This window comes from Protopterus annectens, chromosome 2.part1, assembly GCF_019279795.1.
Source record: "Protopterus annectens isolate FY-2018-M chromosome 2.part1, PAN1.0, whole genome shotgun sequence".
NCBI lineage: Eukaryota > Metazoa > Chordata > Ceratodontiformes > Protopteridae > Protopterus > Protopterus annectens.
In genome coordinates, this window is record NC_056729.1 from 473,104,875 (window position 1) to 473,120,925 (window position 16,051).

The following is a 16,051-nucleotide window of genomic DNA, read 5'->3' on the forward strand; positions in this document are numbered from 1 at the left end:
TTTGTGCTTATCCGCCTCTTCCTCTGATGGTAAAATTCTTGCAGAAAGCTCGTTGGTTGGGGAGCAGAGTGATCCTCATAGCCCCATTCTGACCCCGTCAAATGTGGTTCCCTTGCCTATGGTCTCATCTAGTGAATCTTGCATGGATTTTGGATCCCACTCCGAATAGTAATAGCTAGGACTCCCGGCATCTCCTCTTCTGTTAAGGCTATTTTAGTAGCCGCTCATAAACCTTCTACTAGGAAGGACTATAAGACCAAATGGAAACGTTTTTCGATCTGGGCGGAAAATAGAAATTTGGATCCCTTTACAGCCTCGATACCAGCTGTATTAGATTTTTTGTCATATTTATTTGACCAAGGTGCCAGCTCCTATACAGTCAAAGTCCAGTTAGCAAAGATTTCCTACTTTCATGTGGGAAGTGATCTCGGTCCTTCAGCTTCTTCTAAGATCTGCAAGGCTTTCTTAAAAGGTACTTTCTTGTTAAGGCCTCCTGTTAAGGATGCAGTCCCTCCGTGGGATTTAACCCTTGTTCTCCAGGCTGTTACTGGCCCTCCCTTTGAACCTGCAGCTTCAGTGGATCTAAAATATTTATCTTAGAAAACGGCCTTTCTCATTGCTATCACTTCAGCTAGAAGGGTTTTGGAGCTTCAAGCCCTTTGTGCCAAACCTCCATACCTGGTCTTTCATAAAGACAGAGTTTCCCTCAGGACCACTTCCTCCTTTTTGCCTAAAGTTGTCTCTGAGTCCAGCATTAATCAATCTATCAATTTACTGTTTTTTTCCCCCAAATTATCATAACAAAAGTGAATACAAATTACATTCTTTGGATGTGCACAGACAATTGAGGTTCTACTTACACAGGACTGCTGAATATAGGAAATCTGAGCAACTCCTTGTATCCTTTGCTAAACCCTTTTTGGGTAAACCTGTGTCAAAAGCTACATTGTCCAGATGGATTTCCCAATGTATACTTCTCGCATATAAGAGTTCTGGCTGACCTGAACCTGTCTGAGTTTATGCCCATTCTACTCAATCGATTTCTACCTCTGCTGCTTTTTGGTCCAGAGTGTCCTTGGATGACATTTGTTCAGCAGCCACTTGGGCTTCATCCCATACTTTTATTACCCATTACAAGTTGGATATAATTTCCAGAGGGAGGGCGTCCTTTGGCTCTGCAGTGTTCCGGAATATTCTTCCATGAGGACCTCCCAAGTTTTTGGTAGCTGGGGACTCTGTCCCACAGGTTAATGAACAAATGAAGTTAACTACTTCAGATAAAGAAGTTATGTACTCACCATAACGTTCCATCTGAGTAGGTAACTTCATTTGTCAGCAACCAACCCCCCCTCCATCCCCCTAACCTGTAGTTCATCCTTTTAGGATCTTTGTGCTTCCTTTTCCAGATGACATCAGGTTAGGATGTTTAGCTGAGCCTTTGTTTTGTAGTATTCTATGATACTATAGCAAACTCGATCTGAGGACAGAGAGGGATGGCAGGGGGTTATGGGTAAGGGGGAGGAGCTTGGAGCTCGGATCTTAGCTGAGTAAAGCTGCCGGCTCAGATCCGATACCCACAGGTTGCTGACAAATGACGTTACCTACTCAGATGGAATGTTATGGTGAGTACATAACTTCTTTTTTCTTCTCATAAAATTGCCACCAGGAAACTGTACAACAGTAAATGGAAGCGGTTTGTTTATTGGGCTTCTCAACATGATATTGATCATTGTGTTGCTCCTATTCATAGTATTCTGGAGTTCTTGACTATGCTTTTTCACGAAGGTGTGGCAGCTGCCACTATAAGGGTTCAATTGGCTGCAATATCCAACTTTCATTTAGGATGCAAAGGCTCTAATATTATGTTTCACAGATTATGTAAAGCCTTTCTGAAAAGGACTCGTCACCTTAGGCCACCTGTCAGACATCCAGTTACTGCCTGGAATGTAAATTTAGTACTTTCTCAACTTATGCTTCCCCCTTTTGAGCCTGCATCATCTTGTCTTCTGAAGTTTCTTTCTTGGAAGACAATTTTCTTGGTGGCTATTACTTTGGCGCGTAGAGTTTCTGAACTACAAGCTCTTTCTATCAGACCTCCGTCTGGTCTTTCACCCAGACAGTGTCTCTCAGGACAAATCCTACCTTTCTTCCTAAGGTCTGCTCCGAGGCTAATTTGAACCAGTCTATTGAGCTTCCCACTTTTTTCAGACACCATTCTAATAAATTGGAATACATGTTACATAAGCTTGATGTTCGCAGACAATTGAGGTTTTATTTGGACAGAACAAAGGAATTTAGGAAATCGGATCAGCTCTTTGTTTCCCATGCAGACAATAAGAAGGGGTTTCCTGTATCTAAAGTTACATTGTCTAAATTTTTATCTGATTGTATAAAATTTATATATTCTTCAGCCAACTAACCCTTAGAACATGATGTCAAAGCTCATTCTACCAGGGCTGTCTCTACATGTCTGTCTCATGCAGCCCGTTTGCGTTTGGACACCATTTGTGCAGCTGCTACTTGGTCCAAACCTCATACATTTATCACTCACTACAAAGTGGACAGAGCCTCCAGGGACAGGGCTTCCTTTGGTTCCACTGTTCTCAGGAATGTAGTCCCGTGAGCCACCCAGAATTAGGTTGCTTGGGACGCTACCCATGTGTAAGAACAAACGGCGAGATTAAACAACTTCACAGAAAGAAGTTATGTTCTTACCATAACGTTCCATGTGAGTTGTTCATCTCGCCTTTGTTCTTACACTCCCTCCCACCTTCCCCCTCCAAGTTCTTGAAGAATGGGTATGACTGGTGGTCTGGTTGGTCTGACTAGTGTCCTTCACTCCAGCCAGAGTATCTCTTAGCTAATTGTAAATATGTGTATACATATGTATATATTTTGCATAGTGGTATGTTTAGTTGTATTCTTTCTTGCTGGGTTCAGCAAACTAGATCTGAGGTTAGTCAGAAAGCATCATGGGATAGGGACTGTGCCTCGAGCTACTCAAAGATCTTGAGCTTGGAAAGTGGCAGACTCAGAGCCGATGGATCGGCTCTGAACCACGTGTAAGAACAAAGGTGAGATGAACAACTCACATGGAACGTTATGGTAAGAACATAACTTCTTTTTATAAAGCTTTGAGTCTGTCCACACAAGTCATATTGTTTAGGCCTTGTATTCTTTTTGTAGTACTGCTCACTTTGCCAGAAATTTAACCATCCCACACCATGAGGATGCAAGGATCTCTTTCACCTTCATGTAACTGAGAAGTCATGGTCATTTCAAGCCAAGTCTGGTGGAATTGTGGGTGGGTAGAAATTTGTTTTTACTCTGGTCCAGGGTAATGGGCATTGCACACTACAGGAAGTGGTATATATTAGAAGCATTCATAAACTCTCCAACACACCTGCAAGACGATGACCTTGAACCCTGGCTCTCATCTTCCTTCTTCTCTCAGTGGCCTAAAGTGCTGAAAAACAGGATGGGGTAGAGAGATATCAAATAGGCCATTAGGGAATGGGAACTTAATGGTCAAGGGATGGAGAGGCAGAAGCCAGAAAAAATATGAAAAAGACTTTCAGACATGTTAGGGAAATATATTTGCATCACATTTTTGCTTTGTTACTTTAGTCTTATGTAAAAAGCATTATTCTGGAACGTGGCAGTATTTGAACTCCTGCCACAAAATGAAGATGTCCTTCAAGGATGCATCTGCAGTCATAACATATGGGTTGTCCTGCCTCAGGCAGCCCTTCGGTCGGCCGGATTCCAAAGTCTGGGTCTGGCCTCAGCTGATGTCGCACTTTCCCCGACGTCAGAGCGTCTTGGGTATAAAAGCATCAGCCAACGCCATTTTCCTCAGTCTTTCTTGCCGCACGGTGCCCGAAGCAGAAGCTGTTCGCAAGTGCCGGTCGGTCAGATCCATTGAATTCAGCTACCGAAGACTTCGAAAAAAGCTAAGTACCCCGTTGGGGACTCTTTCTTGCCTCAGCCGATGTCAGACAAAGTAAATAATTGTTTAACTTGTGGGAAACAAATGTCTCTGAAAACCAATCCTACTTTCATGCCAAAGGTGGTATCCAGGGTATCCTTGAACCAAGCTATTCATTTGCCTACGTTCTTCCCTAACCCACAGAACAAAGGAGAAAAACTCTTGCACACCTTGGATATACACAGACAACTACGCTACTATCTGGACAGAACTAAAACCAGCAGAAAAACTGACTTTTTGTAGCCTATGCAACTGGGGTGCAAGGAAAAGCAATTTCCAAGCAGACAATTTCAAAATGGATAGGAAATTGCATTCGCTTTTGCTACTCCTTTCATGGAAAGACAGCTCCTGAAAATATCAGGCCTCATTCCACAAGGGCCACAGCCACCACTACAGCTTTCCTACGAGGGGTGGCTACCAAGGACATTTTAGAAGCTGCTACTTGGAGCTCCGTGCATACATTTGCCAAGCATTATAATCTACCTTTATACTCCAGATCCCGAGCAGGCTTTGCAACTGCAGTTTTACAGGGGATCTTAACAACACCATCCTTATCTTAGTACCTCCTCCCCCAGTTTGGCTATGGTATTCTACCCATATGTTATGACTGCAGATGCATCCTTGAAGGACATAGTACAGTTTTGTACCTACCATAAATGTAGATGTCCGATAGGTATGCATCTGCAGTCAGGATTACCCACCCTCCTTCCCCTCTGTGGTATTCCAAGGGTGCTTACCCCTCTTTCAGCTAGCTGGGGGAATCTATTATGGTGTATTTGTTTGTTTGTATATATGCATATATATATATATATATATATATATATATATGTTTTGCTACTGTTTGGAACATTCTAAATTTATCCAAATTTAGCCTGCCTACAGGGCACCTGGCATCTGGGGCAAGAAACACTGAGGAAAATGGCGTCGGCTGATGCTTTTATACCCCAGAAGCTGTGACGTCGGGGAAAGTGCGACATCAGCCGAGGCCAGACCCAGACTTTGGAATCCGGCCGACCGAAGGGCTGCCTGAGGCAGGACAACCCATATGTTATGACTGCAGATGCATACCTATCGGACATCTACATTTATGGTAGGTACAAAACTGTACTTTTAACTTGTGGGAAACAAATGCCTCATAAGGATTTCCATTCCTACTGCCTCCCTTGCTTAGGCCCAGACCACGACGTATCGGCCTGTTTAGCCTGTTCTTCCTTCAACCGACGAACTCTTAGACGTCGTTCGGAGTTTGCAGAGGAATTTTTTGGAGCCGCTTTTGCTTATAAAATGCCGTCGGAGACTCCGACTTCGCATATGGTGAAAAAACGCAAGGAAAAGGACCGACACTCGCGGCCCGCGGTTTCGGCTGAAACCTCGGCTAGGCCTTCCGCGAGTGTCTCGGTTTCGGCCGAAACAGAGTCCTCGGAGATTCCTTCTTCCGAAACCATACATCCGACCACCGAGGCCCGGGAGGCCCCAGCTGAGTTGGCTACAGAACTTCCTACCGAAACCAGTGTTCAGGAAATGTCCGACACCATACCTTTGGACATTTCTACTCCTGCATGTGGGGCAGCTAGGCCCCCTGCTTCCATGTCCATTAAGGCCTTTTCAAGGGCTAAAGCAGCCAAACTATCAAAAGCTTTGCCTACCAAAACTACCTCCCAGAGGCCTTCCTCTAGTTCACAGATCCTCAGCCTTGCTGAGGACCTTATTTCCTTAATTAGGGGTTCACAACCTCACCCAGACAGGGCCTCTCACCCTCCTCCGGACAAAAGGCCCAGGACTGACCCCTCTGACCCACACTCTTCAGATGATTCCACGGATGGGTCTGAGTTGTCAGACCACCAGGGAAGGGGCTTACCCGCCTTATGAGGATTCAGATGCTGAGGAATCTATCCCTTCGGCCTCCCCTCCTGAAGAGTTTTCCTTTGGTGAGACTCTACACTCCATGAGAGAGCATTTTCAATGGCAAGGTCAGGATTTCTCTGATTCTAGAAAAAGATTAAGGACATTTTTGCATTTGCCTCAACATAGGCCCTTAGCTATACCTCCTGTTCTGAATGTAATTGATGATGTGTACAATGATGTCAGTACAGCCCCTGATACTCTTCCTCCGGCCCCTGCCAAACCTGACAGATACTACAGGGTCCCGGATTCTCATTTCCGTCTGTATAAAGCCCATTCTGCAGACCCAGAAACTATTTCTCAGGGCCCTAAAGGGGTTGCGGCCGCTACTGCCAAAAATCCTCTACCCTCTGAAAGAGAGTCTAGAGCTTTAGAGAGATGGGGAAAGAAGGTGTATACTTCTGCAACTCTTTCTGTCAGGGCTTTAAATTGTCAATTTCATATGATACAGTACCAAGAGTATTTGTTAGATGAACTGAATAAGAAACTTTCTTCTCCTGAACCCCTAGACCGTAAATCCCTTCAGGATTTGGTACACAATTCACAGCAGGTTAGTAATCATTTCTTAAAATGTGGCTATGATGCACTGGAGGCTTCATTTAGATCAGCTATGACTGGGGCAGTTATTCGCAGGCATGCCTGGCTGAAGGAACAATCTTTGCCAGACCATGTTAAAGCTAAACTCCTGGATGCTCCAATGGAGAAACAAAATTTATTTGGCTCCTCTGCTCAGGAGATCTTAAAAAAGGTTGAAGAAAAGGCAAAATCTGTGCAAACAGTTAAAGATTTCCTGCAAGTACAACCACCGAGATTCAGCAGAAACTGGCCTACTAAGAATTGGTCCTTTCCAGACTCGGACAGAGCCCAGAGAGGCAGGAACAGGCGCCCTAGAGGCAGAGGTCAATCTAAGGGCTCCTACAGAGGCCGTCAGTGGCAGCCTGCCAACCAGAGGAGTAGTGCAACAGCAACAACGACAACCACTGCACCAGGACAGGCTCAATGACTTAACTCTGATTCCGCCTACCAGGGATCAACTGGAAGCACCCTTGGGCGGAAAGCTGGCCTTATTCTCAAAAAACTGGCATTATATTACAAAGGATACATGGACATTACAAATAATAGACAAAGGATACAGGTTCCACTTCCACACTTTGCCAAAAAGAAGCGGAATGCCAAACCTTCCACCAAATCAAAGGGCAGAGGCTTTAAGACAGATCAACAATTTACTTCAGATGAAAGCTGTAGAAAAGGTACCATGTTCAGAACAAGGCCAAGGATTTTACTCCAGATTATTCCTTGTACCAAGAAAAGAAAATCAATGGAGACCTATTCTCGACCTGTCCGCACTGAACACTTATTTCATTGTGCCAAAATTCAAGATGCTGACCCTACAGCAACTTCTTCCCATGTTGATCAAGGAGTCTTGGCTGGTGACTCTAGATCTCAAGGAGTTATACCTGCACGTCCCTATTCGACCAAGTTGCAGAAGACACCTCAGATTTCTTGCAGGATCAGAGCATTATCAATTCTCAGCATTGCCCTTTGGCTTATCTACTGCGCCCAGAGTATTCACGAAATGCCTGGCATCAGTAATTGCACATTGCAGACTACAGGGAATTCAAATTTACCCATACCTGGACGACTGCCTAATACAAGCGGACAACAAGAGAAATTTGATAAAGGACTTGGCCTATGCCATACACCTGCTACAGACCTTGGGATACACAGTCAACATCCAAAAGTCAAGACTAGTGCCATCCCAAAGGATAACCTTCTTGGGTGTAGATCTGGACACAACCACCCAAATGGCCTTTCTCAGAAGAAAAACAAAAACAACTTCATGATACTGACAAGACAAACTCAGCTTACTGCAAGGAAAATCCTGCAGGCCCTGGGTTACATGGCATCATGCATAATTCTGATACCACATGCCAGGCTGCATATGAGGAAATTACAATGGTACCGAAGGAGTGTATGGTCTCAACACAGTCACAGTTTAGAAACCATGATACCAATCATTCCATGCCTTCAAAAGGAATTCCTGTGGTGGGCTCAGGCCTGCCAGTCCAACAGAGGGTTGCCTTTCAACAAACCAAAAACAAGGCAAACCATCACCATGGACGCCTCAGACCGAGGATGGGGAGCACACATGGAGGGCAAATGTATCCAAGGCCTATGGCCTCAAGGACAGCTAAGCATGCACATAAACCAAAAGGAAATGCTGGCAGTGAGGCATGCAATCGAGGCCTTCAAACCCTTCCTCCAACAAGGACACCTGTTAATAAGGACAGACAACACCACGGTCATGTGGTACATAAACAAGCAGGGAGGCACACACTCTTACCCTCTATGCCGGATGGCTATGAATCTGTGGGAACTATGCCTGAATCTCCATATCCAACTACAGTCCCAATTCGTGCCAGGGAAAGAAAATACACTGGCGGACAGCTTAGGCAGAACTTCCATGGATGCACACGAATGGATGCTGCACCCAGACATCTTCCAGCTCATAACAAAGACATGGGGAATGCCGGAAATAGATCTGTTCGCCTCCCCACTCAACCATCAACTGAAGACATTCTGCTCAAGGACATACCACCCACAAGCTTGGAGGGTGGACTCTCTCTCTTTCAGCTGGAAAGCCCTAACAGTATATGCCTTCCCACCTCTCCCATTGATGTACAAGGTTCCACTGAAGATCAGGGAGGAACAGCCAAGAGTGATACTAATAGCTCCAGACTGGCCAAGGCAACACTGGTATCCGTTATTGAGAAGCATGTCTCAGGCAAAATCATGGCCTCTCCCCCTATGGCCTCTTCTTCTGACGCAGAACAATTTCAAGACCCTGCATCCCAACTTGAAAACATTGCAGCTAACGGCCTGGAAAATTCCTTAAATCCCAATTCAACTGTTTTATCTCAGAGGGTGAAGGACATTATCTTGGAGGCTCGCAGGCCTTCCACAAGGAAGACATACTCAGCTAAATGGAAGAGATTTCTCATTTGGAGCACATCAAAAGGCTCAGATGTCACAGTGGCAAACATTCCACATATCCTAGAATACTTAGCAGAATTGTTCCACAATGGCCTGTCCTATTCTTCCATTAAGATTCATGCTTCAGCAATTTCAGCAGAATACAATGTGGATCCACCTATCTTCTCGCACCCTCTACTCAGACAATTTCTGAGAGGAATCAAAAATATTAAACCTCCAAGAAGACCCCCTCTACCTGCTTGGGATCTCAACTTTGTGCTGGAGAAACTGACACTTCCTCCTTTTGAACCAGCAGCATCGGCGGATCTACAGTTTCTGTCTTGGAAAACTGCATTCCTTCTGGCAATCACTTCAGCAAGAAGAGTATCTGAGTTACAAGCATTAATGGCAGTACAGCCATTTCTTATTTTCCACCAGGACAGAGTTTCTCTAAGAACCAATCCTACTTTTATGCCAAAGGTGGTATCTAGGGTATCCTTGAACTAAGCTATTCACTTGCCTACGTTCTTCCCTAATCCACAGAATAGAGGGGAAAAACTTTTGCACACCCTGGATGTACACAGACAACTACGCTACTACTTGGACAGAAAAAAAACTAGCAGAAAAACTGACCAACTTTTTGTAGCATAGGCTACTGGGGTGCAAGGAAGAGCAATTTCCAAACAGACAATTTCAAAATGGATAGGAAATTGCATTCGATTTTGCTACTCCTTTCATGGAAAGACAGTTCCTGAAAACATCAGGCCTCACTCCACAAGGGCCACGGCCACCACTACAGCCTTCTTACGAGGGGTGGCTACTAAGGACATTTTAGAAGCTGCTACTTGGAGCTCCGTGCATACATTTGCCAAGCATTACAATCTTTTTTTATACTCCAGATCCAGAGCAGGTTTTGCTACTGCAGTCCTGCAGGGGATCTTAACTACACCATCCTTTTCTTAGTACCTCCTCCCCCAGATTGGCTATGGTATTCTACCCATATGTTATGACTGCAGATGCATCCTTGAAGGACATAGTACAGTTTTGTACCTACCATAAATGTAGATGTCCGATAGGTGTGCATCTGCAGTCAGGATTACCCTCCCTCCTACCCCTCTGTGGTATTCCTAGGGTGCTTACCCCTCTTTTAGCTAGCTGGGGGAATCTATTTTGGTGTATTTGTTTGTATATATTTGTATATAATTTTGCACATGTTTGGAACTTTTCTGCATTTATCCAAATGTAGCCTTCCTAGAGGGCACCTGGCATCTGGGGCAAGAAAAACTGAGGAAAATGGCATCTGCTGATGCTTTTATACCCCAGACGCTCTGATGTCGGGGAAAGTGCGACATCAGCCGAGGCCAGACCCAGACTTTGGAATCCGGCCGACCGAAGGGCTGCCAGAGGCAGGACAACCCATATGTTATGACTGCAGATGCATACCTATCGGACATCTACATTTATGGTAGGTACAAAACTGTACTATCCTTTCATTAACATAAGTTCTGAAATATTTTCATTAGCTACTGCTTTTAAGTTTTTGTCCATTCAGTAAGAGGAATGCTGACTGAATTAGTTGCACTGCTCTAGAATTAGTTTGAAGCTTGTTACATTAAAAATGACAAATTTTTCTTTCTTTAATCTGCCAAGGTTTTTAATCGCTTGTGGTTTCCTCTGGTCCGAAATGGTGCTCTGGCTGTTCTTTCCCACATGCTTCTTAGTTTTCAGCATTCTCCAGAAGCATTCCATTTGGTAAGTGGTAGCCCTAATGGATAGCACATATGTTATAAAAGTAAAATGTTTGTCTTTTTTGTCATAACAAAAAATATTTCTCTGACTAAATTAAGCATTTATTGAATTATTTAATCTTAAAATGAAAATGCTGTGGCATGTTCTTGCATAATACCATATAGCTACAGTGGATATAAAAAGTGTACACACCCCTGTTAAAATGCCAGGTTTTTGTGATATAAAAAATGACACCACAATAAATCATTTCAAAACTTTTTCCACCTTTAATGTGACTTATAACCTGTACAATTCAATTGAAAAACAAATCTGTTAGTGGAAAAAATATTTAAAAAAAAAGTACAGTAAGCTGGTTGCATAAGTGTGCACACTCTTAAACTAATACTTTGTTGAAGTACCTTTTGATTTAATTACAGCATTCGGTCATCTTGGGTAGGAGTCTGTTAACATGGCACATCTTACTTGGCGATATTTGCCCACTCTTCCTTGCAAAAGTGCTCCAAATCTTCCAGATTGTGAGGGCATCTGTTGTGCAGAGCCTTCTTCAGGTCACCCCACAGATTTTCTATTGGATTTAGGTCTGGGCTCTGGCTGGGTCATTCCAATACTTAAATTTTCTTCAGGTGAAGCCATTCTTTTGTTGATTTGGATGTATGCTTGGGGTCATTGTCATGTTGAATGGTGAAATTCCTCTTCATCTTCAGCTTTCTAGCAGACGCCTGAAGATTTTGGGCCAAAAGTGACTGGTATTTGGAACTGTTCATAATTCCCTCCACCTTGACTAAAGCCCCAGTTCCAGCTGAAGAAAAGTAACCCTAAAGCATGATATTGCCACCACCATGCTTCACTGTGGGGATGGTGTTCTTTTGGTGATGGAAAGTGTGGTTTTTGCTCCAAATGTACCTTTTGGAATTGTGGCCAAAAGGTTCAACAAAGACATTGGTAATCTCCAAACTCTGGACCCTACCCAGTTTGGATTTGTAAAAGGCAGATCATGTGTCCTAAACCTGATTGACTTCTTTGAAGCAGTCACCAAAGCCATAGATGAGGGTAAAATGGTTCACACAGCTTATCTAGATCTCACCAAGGCTTTCGACACCATCCCCCACTCTGGAATTATAGATAAGCTCACTAAACTAGGTATAAATCCCTATGTCACAAGATGGGTTGCCAACTGGCTCACGGACAGAACCCACACTGTGAAGGTAGCGGATTCCAAATCCGACATCAGACCAGTGACAAGTGGAGTACCACAGGATTCAGTCCTGGGTCCTCTCCTGTTTGGTATCTACTTCTCTGAAGTGCAGGCCAACACAGAAGGTCTTTGACTAACAAAGTTTGCAGATGACTGCAAACTAGGAGCCATAATCGAAACTCCTAACGATGTGGACAAACTACAAAAGGGCCTCACTGAGACAGATACCTGGTGTCAAAGCCATGGCCTGAAGCTCAATGCCAAAAAGTGTATTGTCATCCCCTTTGGTAAAATCTCTTTACCCATGAACTACCACATAGCTGGTAGTCTACTTAATGCCGAAAATGTGATAAGAGACCTTGGGACACAGGTGGACAGTAGTCTCTCCTTTGATAATCACATCGCCACAGTGGTCAGGAAATCCTTCTATGTGACTCATCTCATCACAAAAGGATTCTCATCCAGAAAAAAAGAGGTCATTGTTCCCCTCTACTCATCACTCATTAGACCCATTATAGAGTACAACGCCCCTTTTGGTATGTACCTCACAAGACATCTACAACAACTGGAAAGATCACATAAATACCTCACAAGAGGATTACTGGCCTCAAACAGATGCCCTATGCAGGCAGTCTCAAAAAACTACAGCTTTACTCCATCGCATATCGCTCAGGGGTGATCTCTGCCTAACATACAAAGCTATGTCAAACCCAGAGCTGTTAGACATGCTCCACTTAAAGAAATCCCAATCCCTCCAAGCTACACGCTCTAGGGACCTAAACCTTGTCATCACAATAAACAGAACATGCTGGAGGGATAGATTCCTGTCCCAGAGACTTCCCATACTCTGGAGCACACTACCTATCTATGTGAAACAGAGCTCCTCATTAGCACTCTTCAAGAAAAATCTTGATGATTGGATGGGAAATGGGAAATTCACCCCGGGGATCACTTCTGTGGCTCTGCTCGACAGGAGCACAGGAAAATAATTTTCTTGGGTGGCGAAAGCCAGGGTACATTTTTTGGCTAGGCTTGTATGGGCCCTAGGGCCGATTAGCCTAGTACCTACCCATGAACCTATTGGTCTCATCAGACAATAACACATTTTCCCACATGCTTTTGTGAGACTTGATGTATTGTTTTGCAAATTTTAGCCGGGCATGGATGTTTTTCTGTGCAAGAAAAGGCTTCCGTCTTGCAACCGTACCCCATAGTCCAGACATATGGAGAATACAGGAGATTGTTGTCACATGTAGTATACAGTCAGTACTTGCCAGAAATTCCTGCAGCTCCTTCAGTGTTGCTGTAGGTCTCTTGACAGCCTCCCTGACCAGTTTTCATCTCGTCTTTTCATCAATTTTGGAAGGACGTCCAGTTCTTTGCAACGCCGCTGTTGTCCCATATTTTCTCAACTCTGTCTTCACCATGTTCCACAGTATATCCAGTGCTGTGGAAATTTTTTTGTGCCCTTGACTGATACCTTTCAACAATGAGAGATCCCTTTGATGCTTTGTAAACTCTCTGCAAACCATAGTTTTTGCTGTAGCAGGCAGCTGAGTAAATGTCCGGAAAATCCTAGTAGGACAGCGGAACTTTATTTGGGGTTAATCAGAGTCTCTTTAATTGATGGCATATATGTACCCAAGAAGACTGAATGCTGTAATTAAATCAAACGGTGCTTCCACAAAGTATTAGCTTAAGGGTGTGCATACTTATGCAACCAGCTTATTGTATTTTTTTTTATTTTTTATATTTTTTTCTTCTAACAGATTTATTTGTTTTTCAGTTGAATTGTGCGGGTTATAGGTCACATTAAAGTTAGGAAAAGTGTTGAAATTATTTATTGTGGTCTCATTTTTTTATATCACAAAAACCTGGCATTTTAACAGGGGTGTGTACACTTTTTATATCCACTGTACTATATCCCATAGTCTGCAAAAGTGAGGTAAATGGTTGTGTATGATGGGTCTGAATTGCAGAGCATGAAGGTAGCCATCACACCAATGTCAAACTAATGTTAATCTTTACCAGATTTCTTCAGTGGGTTTTGCCTTCATGTTATTTGTAAGTGCCTGTATGTTCAGGGAATACATAATCTTAGCAAGATTGCATGTATTGAAGGAGTTGGGTACTTGATCAGTAGTTGTTTCCTACTAATGAGGAGGTTCATTTTGGCAGAGACTACATCATTGCTCTGGAAATAATTTCCAGATATAGTAGATTTAGTAACAGAATGCCAAGAGTATAAATATATTTTTCACAATTATGAAGATTCATGCTTCCACACCGCTTCTTGTATATTGCTATGGAAGCATGAATCTTCATATTTCTCACACATGAAGATTCATGCTTCCGTAGCAATATACAAGAATTTGTGTGGCAATGGAGAAAACAGGGATGTATATCCACTCCCATGAGCAAAGGTTGAAGAATGGCTGTCACCACTGGTAGCACATGCCCTCCAGCAAGTCTTCTACAAGGAGTCCGTTTCTGAAATAAGTTTCCCGAAAAACTGCCCATGCTGTAACAGCTGTTCATGCAGGGATGGTGTTAGGAGTTACTTCTCCAAGGAAGGAATAAGTTCTGCAAACTTTGATGTGTATCTCCACCCACATAGGGTAGCCTGTGTTCCTGATCCATCCTTTGCATCTAAGGTGATATCTGATATTGCTGTCAGTAAAAAGGTCTGTCTTCCTTTTATCTACATCTTCAGCCGCATGAGTTGTATCATATGCATCAAGGAAAGAGTTCCATGATTGCATTTTCTGAACTAAGATTTGCTGGACGTCGGATCAGCCCTCTGTTCCCTTCACCCTAAAGGACTATGGTTGTAATGAGAAACATTTTTTTTCAAAGTAGATTTGTAGCTATGTTGAATTCTGTTACGAGACTGATGTTTCTTAGCCCTGTTGACTAAAGGAACTGTTATACTGGTAGAGTTTTTCGAAGGTGTTCAGTCGAGGATATGTAGGAAATACTGTTTGGTCCTCACTACACAAGTTCAGGAAGCATTTCAAATTAAATTGTTTTCAAGGCAACAGGAAGCTTTATTACAGTAGTCAGTCAAGAGGTGTTATGTGGAGGCTCCACTTGTCTTTCAGATGTTTTGTTTGCTGTTGTGCCTGTGAAAATATATGAAGGCTGCCAGCCTAGCCAGATAGAATTTTGCAGATAATTCTGTCATTTGTAAACATTAATGTAAGCCACAGGCTTGTTCTCTTAAATGGAAGAAAATGATGTTAAATGTTGAACATCAAAAATGTAACAACAGTGCACTCTGCTGGAAGAAAGCTGATAAGTCAAGCCTTGATGACTGATCTCAAACTTGGAGTCGTGATGTCTGAACCAGCATATTCTTTCTGTTGTTTTGAGACCAGAGTTAATTGCTAGATTTTACATGTATAATGTCTTTAATTACTGTGGTTTCCTGACTAGGTGCAAGATCAACGCAATGTAAATGTAGAGTTTCTGTTAACCTGGGAAACCAGCGAATTAATTAAGAATGGTGTAATCTAAAATGAGTCAGCAGGATGCATTATCAATTTAAAGGACGTTCTCAGAGACAGAGGGAGAGCATTTTGGATTTGTCTTCAGAACTGACCACTCACCAGCATTTGCTTTGCTCTGTCTGTATGTAAGTAGGATCTTGGACTTTAGTGTTTCTCTTAAGAAATAGATAGAACATAGTAAGTTTAGACTAGCTCACGGGGTTCCCAAAGTGTGCACCGCAGCACTCTGGGGAGCTGCGGGTTCCTCACAGGGGCGCTGTGAACTAATAAGCTTAGCTGCAAAATAAACTACGAACTAATAAGCTTAGTTACTAAGCTTATTAGTTTGCAGTTTATTTTGCGGCCGCTTAACAGAAGGTCTGTGTTCAGAATGAAAGTTAAGCTACTGAGTTTGAGGATTATTTAATTTTAGAAACAAGCCATGCTATTTACAGGTAAATACGCATCTTGTAAGCCTTACTTTCCCAGAAGTTAACCAACAAAAGTATGTAGACATTATCAGAATGTAACCTTTCAAATTCATGTTAATTTACAGCCTAAAAGGTACAAATCAGCTAAATGTTGTTTATAAATGTTCACACTTACTTAATAAGAAGCCAGAAAAGCTATAGCTAGCAGTGCACTTCTACTAAGGCTAGACTACTCCCACTCACTTGTCACTCTACTCTCAGCACAAAACACAACCCATTTTACAAAAGGTAGAAAACAGCATCATATGATTCCTACATCTCAGTC

General features: G+C 43.0%; 1 protein-coding gene across 1 annotated transcript in view; it reads left to right on the forward strand.

The window, feature by feature from the left end:
* USP38 (ubiquitin specific peptidase 38) overlaps window positions 1-16,051 on the forward strand; it is a 534,729-nt gene that overhangs the window by 93,994 nt on the left and 424,684 nt on the right. Inside the window, exon 4 of the mRNA XM_044062265.1 lies at window positions 10,514-10,615. Within this exon, the coding sequence (XP_043918200.1) occupies window positions 10,514-10,615 (102 nt within the window). The remainder of the gene's footprint in view (window positions 1-10,513; window positions 10,616-16,051) is intronic.